An 11,027-nucleotide genomic window follows, 5' to 3' on the forward strand; every position below is an offset into this window, starting at 1 on the left:
TTAGAGAGTAACTGGCCCAACACGTGCTTCCGGTATTCTGGATGATTCTGTAGCCGGCACATTTACATCAGTTGACCTTGATAGTTTTCTGTTGCGTAAACGGACGAAGCATTGACAGTTGAAAAAGATTTAACTGGACTAGTCATTTTAGTTGCAACTATCTAAACACAATGGTAAGATCTGGTGTAGTCATTTGGAAAATGTTTTTTTTTGTTATTTAGAATCTATTGCAGTATTGGGTGTGGGAGAAATCGTTTCACATGTCATTTGTATATAATTACATACAAGACAGGTGTGACATGTGAAGAGGCTAAAAACCTAATGTTAACTTTTAAGGGCACATATGCAATAAAAAATAAAATAATGTGAAAGATAACAATAATTTGAATAAATGATTAATCACAATAATTGAATGTCATAGTCAATTATAGCTGCGAAAACGTAGTATTGTCCTTTTTTTTTTTGCCATGGTCCGCAAATATCAAAAATCATCAAAAGGATCTTAAGAGCTACGTTTTCGCAGCTAAGTCAATTAATATATATATATATATAATACTCTTATGGAAAAACTGGGCTGTTATATTTGTGACTGTTTTGAATTAAGGAGATCAGGTATGAACACTGACACTAAGTCAAGTAAATAATTTGAGAATTAATACATATACATGTATAATGTAATTTTATTATTCTTTTATTCACAATATATACAATGTATGTGGTTTTTAGCTTGATTCTGACCAATGCTTATATTCCAAATATATATGTATATGCCTCTATTGTTGTTGTTACCAATTATGTAAATCAATTGTATCTGATTTTATGATCTTTATGGGCCCTGTAATTTGGGAAATAAAAATATTCTATTCTATTCTATTCTATTCTATATAATAAGGATTTTTACCAAACTGGCAAACATTTGAAACAATAATTTTAAAGGAATTGTTTAATATTCATATGCAAAAGTGATTTAAATATTGGCCTCACTTTCAGGGCCGCAGTGGTGTAAGTATCCCAGACTGACCACCACAAATTAGCATAAAAGTGTTGAAAGTGGCATTAGCCTTAAACGTATTTACACTTTTGGTATTTAGCTGAATCTTGCCTCCGAATGACCTTAGATCTACTCCGAATCACCTTTTGACGTCAAGCAACAATCACTTTTAAATTGTGATGTCAAATATTTTAAATTATGAGGCCACCCTTAAAAAATTGTTTGTTTGGCATTGCCGACCCACACTATCAGCAGGTGGGTAGGTAGGTAGGGATTTTTTTTTTTTTTTTTTACATTCAAAAGCTTTATACATGTAAATCATGAAGTCTCTAGACCAATGTTGTCTAAAGCATTGCAGCATTGTTGTGTGTACATGCTGGTGGATTCTTTGAAAGGGGTCAACCGTCAATGTCACATTCTATATCATATGGATAATTTCATGCAAGAAAGTCAGTTTTATTGGCAGAGTAAATCAAAGTACCCAGAAAAAAACACAGAACTGAGGCAGGAAACTGACAAATTAACCATATAAGATGTATGACATGAAAATTGAACGTTTATTGTGGGACTGCCCATTGAACAGAGGCCTGATGTCACATCTTGAAGTTGTGGTCACAGTTTGGTAAAATTACCATAAGTTAAATGGCTCAACCACTACGGCTCCTTGTACAAATGGACAAAGATTTAAAACTTTGATTGTTTGCCTTGGTTTTATAAACATCACTTTCTACACCATATGGGTAATTTCATGGCAGTCAGTTTTAGTGGCGTACTAAACCGTAGTACTTGAAGGAAAACGCCAACCTGCGGTAGGAAACTGACTAACCTTAACACATATGACATGAAAATCAAACCTTAATTTTGCAACTGCCCAACTAGGGCTCAAACCAATACTTAGAGGCTAGTAATCATACATGTAAGGTGTGACAAACTACCATACAAACACGCCTACTGCCCCTGATAAGTTTTGAGGATAAAGGATCTGTACCAAATTAGGATAGCAAAATATTAAAAATTTGAAAGGTTGGCACAAATAGACATGGTGTTTATACTAATATACTTAAGTGCAAGGTTTATCAGGGCTAGGTTTAAAACGTATGATAAATTCAAAATGGAAATATGCAGCAGGACAGACAATTTTTGCAGATAAATAAATTATGGGTTGTAATGCTTGTTTGATTAACAGAAATCTGGACATGCATTACATGAATACAGATAAATTAATGAGCCCTTAGAATTGTGGAAAAGGAGGGGATTTTATTCATCACTAGTACACAAGATACGTTTATAAATATGTTTCTGTCAGTATCTTTTATGTTTTAAGAATTATCTTATTCATGTTAAGAAGAAAAGGGGGGGAAGTACTTCAATTGACACAAGATGCTAGTCTTTAAAATATGTATGTTTTGTACCAGGCTAGCATCTACTGGTACAAAACTACTATAACCTGTAAATCTGGACCATTTTGGTCTTTAAGATTTGGTGATTACAGCATGCATAATTATCTTGAATGCATCATTGTGGTTCTGACTATTGTGGCGGAGAGCCAGTTTTTAAAACAACATTACTTCCCTTGAAAATGGACTGTTGTGAAATTAACATTTAAATATTACTGTTGATATAAATTATTGATAAAATTGATTGTTTTACAAGTCATAATATTTATTTACTTTATTGTGCTTTAATTTGTTGAAGATATTCACAGATTTCGATATATTTGCAACAATCATTTACTTATAGAGCTTTTCTATTGATCTTGCTCTTGTAAAATTACTTCTGAGATAAATATTTGTTAAATTGCTTAATCATTTAGAGAGCCAAAGTCTTCCTATAGAGACTCTTTACGGTAGGTGCTTTTATGAAAGAAAAGATACGCAACACTGCTTGTCGACACTAGTCACCCTGCAGTATAGCTTTACATATAGAAAGCTTGATGGTCTTGCACAGACCTTACCACTAACTGTAAGATGACATTGTTATATATAGAAAAAAATGTCTATCTTTGGTCTTGCACAGACCTCGCCATATTCTGTCACTTTTATGCGAGTTTTAACTTATTTACATTTGAATACTTTTATCTTTATAATATTGTTGATATTTGTTTAATTGTAATTTATTATAATTAACTATGAAAACTTGCTAGTGTTAAGTCATACAAAGCCACATATGAAGGATCAGAGACTCAGGATTCCGATACCTACTCTTTACACGGTCTGGGGTAAAATATGTAAAAGTTGACACAGAAAATACGCAACGTAAAAAACCCTCCGGTTACACTATAGTAGATACATTGTTCTCTGGTTCAAGGGAAAATTTGTCAATGATAAATTTCAAATATTTAATAAGTTCAACAAATGTAAGAGCCACGCATATTCAACAAATTTAAGAGCCACGCATATTTGTTCTGTGATGTCCCGGTGAAAAACATCTATCTCATGAAGCGACAAAGTCGAGCAGACATCATCTGTTTCTGCTTTACAAAAGATAAAATTTGAGTCCTCTACAAGGTGTCTCAGAACGTTTCTTTCAAAGAATAGCTGAACTTTGATTTTTGATTAAATCCATCTCCCTTCACCAATGCATTGCAGCATAGGGAGATGCTTTCCCCTGTCGGCCTCTTTGACATTACTTTTGGCAGACTTTTTCTATTCCATGTCATTTAAATGTTTGCTCCCAATACAGTGTAAGGCAAGCGCTTTAAAGATCGTGATTTGAAATAAGTAAAGCCAGGAACAAACTCGGCGGATACGATCAAATTCCGGCACAATTTCGATTTTTTTTAAATAAAAAAAAAAAATTTCTGAAACGCAAATAAAATTATTTGGGCGGCAAGTTTTTCAGTGGGTCGGGCGGCAATGCCAAACAAATGAAATTTTATTTTAGGCCTGATGTCAAAGTTTACGGGAACCTGTGTGATTTTACGTAATGGCGGACAAATTTGCATACAAGTGTAAATACGTCTATTAAATACCAATCAATGAATCAATATAACACTTTTACGTATAACTGATTGATAGGTTATTTTCCCTATTCCTAATTTCAACCTAAAAGATATAAGCAGTAATCAGAAAATTATCAAATTAAGAAACACTTATTTTGATGTTTGTACAAGGCACAAAAACAACCTACAGATAAGCAAGACAGAAAGCAATGAATTAATAGTATTCCCAGTTAAAAGAGGGGCGAAAGACAAAAACATACAAAACTAAGACTAAGCAAAACATACTACAACTAAAACTGCTCCAGAAGCGTAAGCCGATCCTACTCCACATGTGTCCTGTTTGTTATATTATTACCAATCCGATAATAGTCCAATCCAATAGGTCACATTCGTGAAAAGGGAAGGGGTATTTTAGTTACAACACCAGGAACATATCCAATATCATCTGTGAAACGGTTACTCCATAATGGTCAACCAACTCATGATGGCGTCTGTAAAATTTAAGAAGAGATGAATTCAACTCCACCGTTTGGAACTCTTGGTTTTATAGCTTCCTTGTGAGCAGCAATGTAAGCGAACTCAGGGCCAGTAACAACTTAAAAATAAAAATAATTTTAGGAAATAAATTAATTTTAAATTAAATTCTTTGTGTACTTGATATGCTGAATATAAAGGTGTATTTCGATTTTGGATATTGGACCATTACATATGCAATAGGTAAAAGTTCAATTTCCTATTGATCAATTCTTTAACCTCGAGTCATTCATTCTGTTTCATATAATTAATCACAATCCAAATTCAGAGCTTTATCAAGTTTGAATGTGGTGTCCATACTTGACCTTAGGCTTAGTTCAGGGTTTGACTTCTGTCATATGAACCTGGGCCCCTCAGAGCATTTTATTGAAGATTCTTTGACTTTCTGATTTGCAGAATTAATTACAAATTAAGGAATTTGTATAAGACGAATAAACCTTTAAGTTTTAATTTATGTATTTCATCATTCCAATTGCAGGCACGTGCTTTCAAGAAATTTATACCCATGTTTGACAGAGTTCTGGTAGAGAGATTTGCTCCAGAATTGAAGACAAAAAGTGGCCTTATGATTCCAGAAAAAGCCCAAGGAAAAATTCAACATGCTACTGTATTAGCAGTTGGCAGTGGATCCAAAACAAATGTATGTACATGTATAGTAAATATATGTACAGGTGTAGCTAGATTTAATCTATAAGATAATACTCTGCCTTTACTTATTTTGTAACCTTAATGGTATCAAGAGATCATTAAAAAGATAAAGTTCATCTACATTATCATCTAAAATGTGTTAACAGAATAAAATTGAGAATGGAAATGGGGAATGTGTCAAAGCGACAACAGACGAAGGCCACCAATGGGACTTCAATGTAGCCAGAAACTCCCGCACGCGGAGGCGTCCTTCAGCTAGCCCCTAAACAAATATGTATACTAGTTCAGTGATAACCTATTTCACCATTTATCCTCATTTAACAGGCTAATTCTCCTCTCTCAACAAATAAATTTAAACACTCAACAAGCCTCACATTTAAATTTGGCAAATTTTAATGTCTTTAATGGAGAAAGGTGGAATAATGGATTATTATAAGCAAAAACATTTTAAATTAACGAAAGAACGCTGAAATTAAAAAAAAATCTTTTCATTGTGTTTTGTAGAAAATATAAAAAGGGGAAAGAGGATCTTTGTCCTAATTGACTGGCCCTGTGAAAGATATCTGTATACTTAAACTTTTAGGTTTTATTTGTTTTGATCAAACTTTAAAACGGCTGCTGAGTACAGCTTTGTTACTGTGGCATGATTGAAGAATTTATTGTTTAATATTAAAAATTTTCAGAAGGGAGAAACATTACCAATGAACGTGCAAGTAGGAGACAAAGTATTATTACCTGAATATGGTGGAACAAAAATTGTGCTAGAAGATGAGGTATTAAACCATTTACTTAGTAATAAAACAATTTTATTCAATTCTTTTTTTTTTTTTTTACATTTTATTTCTTTTTATTTTGGCAAAAATTGATTTATCAAGGATTGGGTGTTAATAACACCCAATCCTTGTTCAAACCTGCAATCTGATTGGTTAATTACCCTGGTGTTAATAACACCCAATCCTTGTTCAAACCTGCAATCTGATTGGTTAATTACCCTGGTGTTAAGAACACCCAATCCTTGTTCAAACCTGCAATCTGATTTGTTAATTACCCTGGTGTTAATAACACCCAATCCTTGTTATTAACACCAGGGTAATTAACCAATCAGATTGCAGGTTTTTTGCTGCATTAGAAATAAACTGCTTTACGTCTGGCCTTCCATCCCATGATTTTTTTTTGTCAAATCTTATTGAAGTTATTCAGGAACTACATTACAGGGAGTTCTAAAATTTGGTTTCAGGGTTTATATGAGTCAACTATACCACACAGTGGCACACGATGTGTTTTCAGATTAAAAACCCCAACAACTTCCAGGTTTAAAAACTGATCACTTGCATCATTTTACATGTGACATCCAAATTGATTTTTTTTTTAAATCATTGCAAACTATCAAAAGTACATGTTTGTAGGACAGAAACAGTAGTGTGTTAGCCTTATAGGCAAGACCTTAATTGTATGAACACATGTATTTAATCAAAGTGCTTGACAGCACTGAACTGTAAATATTGCTTCAATATATCAGTGGGAAGTAATATTAGATATGGCATTGGTTGTAGTTGATTTAACAGCTATTCTAGACAAAGAAAGAAACCTTCAACTTTAAAGATGAGATTAACAATTACATAATTTATATTTTTAGATTAAATATTAGATTCCTGAACCTTGCAAAAGTTATATAATTTTCTTGACAAGTTAAACATCATTTTGTTCCTTGAATATCTGAGCATATATTACATTGATACATTTGTGGAAATGTTTATGGATAGGATGTATAGAATGTTATGATCAATGCACTATATTTTGTGTATCAAATAAGGTAGTGATAAGCCTTGGAACATTTAGATATCAAGTCAGTCCCATAAGTTTATCTAAAAAATTGTGAAACCTTCCTTAAGATTTTACAAATTAAAGATTAAAATAAAGAAGAGAAGACGAAAAAAAGTTCATATTTAAAATATTTTTCTAGTATAGTTCTTTTAAATATTTGTTCAAACACAGTGTTGTCACCTTTATTGTGTATTTGTTATGTTAATAATACTTTTCAATTTAGCATTTTATTTTTCAGGATTACTTCTTATTTCAAGAAAAAGATATCATTGGAAAGTTTGAATCTTGAAAGTCCAAACCAAAATGTCCTTAATTTAGACTGTCAGGAACAGAATAAACAATGACAGATCATATATGTACCAATAGCCAAATATATGAGTTGTGATTATTAACTAGTACCAGTGTACTCAAGTGTTCAAGGCTCATTCATTCAATGAATTAGTCGCAAGCATTTTTTTTTTTAAGTCGTGCAGAAAAACTTTTTGTAATTTGTTGATGACTGTTTTTTATGCATTTTGTATTAGTTATGATGAAGTTTTAGAAATCAATATTTAAGAGTTCTTCAGAATCACAATTGAAAATAATTTGAAATAAAAGTATGGTATATTTCTTTTTGATTTAGGGGAAAAAATTATTTTGTGTTATTGTTATTTTTAATCCAGAATTAAATATAAAAAAAAAAATTTCAATTACTTTTTAGCTGTTGGCATTTAATTCTAAAGCAGGCAAAATACAAAAACATGTGCTATGTTAGTTGTATCCAAATTGTTGTTATATCATCTTTATTTTTCATATACATGGAATACATGTAGTGTGTGTGTGTGTGTGAATGTATAAAAGTTTATTATCTATCAGAAATAGTTAGATTTATTATATGAATTCTTTTTTGTGATGTATTTTTAGCTGTTTTAATTCAACTGATAAATAAATGTTTGACACAGTTTGATGTGTATTTATATAGCTTTACTAGAACACACCAGTGATATCGTGGGTCCGTGACTGAATTAAAGTATATAACTATGCGTAAGCCTTATTTAAGTATTGGTATTGTCATCTGATAAAGTCATGCAGATTATAAGATACACAGTTTTCTCAGCTTTCAAAATCTTTCCGTTTGAACCCATTGACCTGGAACTTATCAATTATTGGTAATATTAATTATTTGGAAAACAAAAGGTCCTGGAATGTAGTATGTTTTAATCAACGGGATTGTCCTATATTAGTTATAAATAAAGTTGAATTCTTTTATTCGCTGTTTTACGGCATGCCCGCTAACAAATTGAAAACTGTACCTATATGCCTTATTTTAAGTCCAGATTTTTAGAATTCGTATTGTTTTCTTAGAAAGTCTTACTGATTGAAATACTACAATAGAAAACAATTTGACAATGATTGAATTTAGTAGTGTCAACCCTGTGATTATGACCCATATATATAGCAAAAATATACCGTTTGGTGGTGCGCCTGTCAAATGCGGAACGTACAGATAAGGTAATAATAATAATAATAATAATAATAATAATTCTTTATTTAAAGAGGGTTACACAGTTAGCTGTAAAGCTAATCTTTCCTGAGGCCCTCATAAAATACAATGAAATATAACAAACAATTACAAAATATCAAACAGACACACATACATGAATAATGAAATAAAAAATTGTTATGAAATATACAATTTTCAAAACGGGTAAAAGTTACAAATTCATATATGACATGTATAGTATTGGCATCAACAATATCATAAGTTTGAGTAAGTGTGTGAAAATTATTATGCATATAAAAAACGCACAGCTTCTTAATGTTCCATCAAGTAATTTTTTAAATCGTTTTTGAATGAGCTTGTACTTGAGGTTGATTTTTTCAGGGATATTGGTAAGTTATTCCATAAAATAGATCCTGAATATATAAAAGATTTCTTATAAAGCTCTGTTTTGGCTTTTGGAACTTGTAAATTTTTGCAAGAGGCATTTCTCAAACAATATTGGTTTATTTCTGGCATTTCTTTAAACTTTTCAGTGAGATATACAGGGGCTTCATTCTTAAGGCATTTATGCATCAAAACTGATTTGTGGTATGAGATTCTGTTCACTACTGTCATCCATCCAAGCTGTTTAAACAGTGGAGCTGATGATGAAAGTGGATCAGCATCTAAAATAAGTCTTGCAGCTCTTTTTTGCAATTTTATTATTCTGACTAGCTCATTTTTAGCACAACCACTCCAAATAATACAACAATAATCTATCAGTGGGAGAATATAACCATTATAAAATAATTTTCTTAGATCAATAATTAGAAATTTCTTAATTTTAGAGAGTAAAAAAATTCTTGATGAAATTGATGAGCATAAGTAATTAATATGGCCTGTCCAGGACAGATTAGAGTCAATTCTAACACCTAAAAGTTTTTCAATTGATGATTTTTGAAGAATATTATTCTCAATAGTTAGAACTGGATCTGCTTGATTTAAACGCAGCCTTTGTCTTGTACCTATAACCATACATTTCGTCTTATCTGAATTCATGAACATGCTATTTTCATGACACCATTTTTCAACACATTGGAGATCATCTTGTACTTTTAATTGCATGTCACCAATAGTCTTTCCTGATGTATGCATAGTTGTGTCATCAGCATACAAGTCTGTATGACAGTTTTTGAGGTGTAATGGAAGGTCATTTATGAACAAAACACAAAATGGGACCAAGTATTGAGCCCTGTGGAACACCAAAATTTATAAACTTTTTATGAGAAAACTGATTATTTATATGGACTTGCTGTGTTCTTTCACTCAAATATGATTTTAAAAAATCAACAGTATCTTCATGGAAGCCATAAATTAGAAGTTTTTTACATAGAATTTCATGATCAACAACATCAAAAGCTTTCTTAAAATCCAAGAGGACTGCCAAATTGATATTTCCATTATTCATTGCCATTTATCAATAATAGAGGGCAGTTTGACATGAATGGTTGGGTCTAAAACCAGACTGGGAAGGGTGTAAAATATCAAACTTTGTCAAATATTTATACAGATGTTTTGATACATGTCTCTCAATTAATTTTGATAATGTTGGCAAAACAGATATTGGTCTGTAATTGCTAGCTACATTTTTTTCACCAGATTTGAAAATTGGAGCTACTTTGGCATTTTTTAAAACAGATGGATAAATACCAGTATCAATCATTCGATTAAAAATGTATGTTAAGGAAGATGCTATGAAAGGAGCACTAAGTTTTAAAATCTTAGGACCTATATTGTCAGTACCAGAAGATGTCTTAACATCTAGTTTAGTTATTTCAGCAAATAGTTCTGAAACTTTTACTGGAGGAATGATGAATTTATTATGCCTTTTTTTCAAGAATTTCATTTGTACATAGTTTGTCAGAGTATTAAAATTTGAGTTGATTGGTGCCCTACTATGCCTTAATTTTTCAACACATGAGGTGAAATAATTATTGAACGTATTAGCAATTTCTTTATGATCGGTTGTTTTATTGTCTCCAGTTGTAATAAGTTCATGTGGTTTTGATGGATTAGATGGATTTAGACTGAATACATTTCCATAGTGTTTTAGAATCTTTTGAGTCTTTTATCATATCATTATAATATTTCTGTTTAGATTTATCAATAATACTAGAACACACCCGTGATATCGCGGGTCCGTGACTGAATTAAAGTATATAACTATGCGCAAGCCTTATCTTAGTATTAGTACTATCATCTGAGAAAGTCATGCCGATTATAAGATACACAATTTTCTCTGCTTTCAAATCTTTCTGTTTGAACCCGTCGAACTGGAACTTATTGAAATTATTGGTAATATTAATTATTTGGAAAACAAAAGGTCCTGGAATGGAGTATTTTTTAATCAACAGCATTGTCCTATATTATTATACCCCACGCAACGAAGTTGCGGAGGGTATAATGTTTTTGACCCGTCCGTCAGTCCTGTTTCTTGTCATCGCAACTCCTCTCAAACCACACAACAGAATTTCACGAAACCTTTTCAGATAATAAGGACATACTATGTAGTTGTGCATATCGACGGGAAATTGCGATTCATTGAATTTTTTTTCTAGGAGTTACGC

The 11,027-nt window shown here is 31.7% G+C and overlaps 1 protein-coding gene across 1 annotated transcript; it reads left to right on the plus strand.

Annotated features, from left to right (window-relative positions):
* The first annotated feature begins 5 nt into the window (after positions 1 to 5).
* On the plus strand, positions 6 to 7,879 carry LOC139513409 (10 kDa heat shock protein, mitochondrial-like). The gene is made up of 4 exons (XM_071301841.1): positions 6 to 173; positions 4,945 to 5,106; positions 5,798 to 5,887; positions 7,177 to 7,879. Exons 1-4 carry the CDS (start codon positions 171 to 173, stop codon positions 7,225 to 7,227), a joined length of 306 nt encoding a protein of 101 aa, XP_071157942.1. The 5' UTR covers positions 6 to 170; the 3' UTR covers positions 7,228 to 7,879.
* Positions 7,880 to 11,027: the final 3,148 nt, after the last annotated feature.

The sequence above is a fragment of the Mytilus edulis genome, chromosome 2 (assembly GCF_963676685.1).
Source record: "Mytilus edulis chromosome 2, xbMytEdul2.2, whole genome shotgun sequence".
NCBI classification, from domain to species: Eukaryota; Metazoa; Mollusca; class Bivalvia; order Mytilida; family Mytilidae; genus Mytilus; species Mytilus edulis.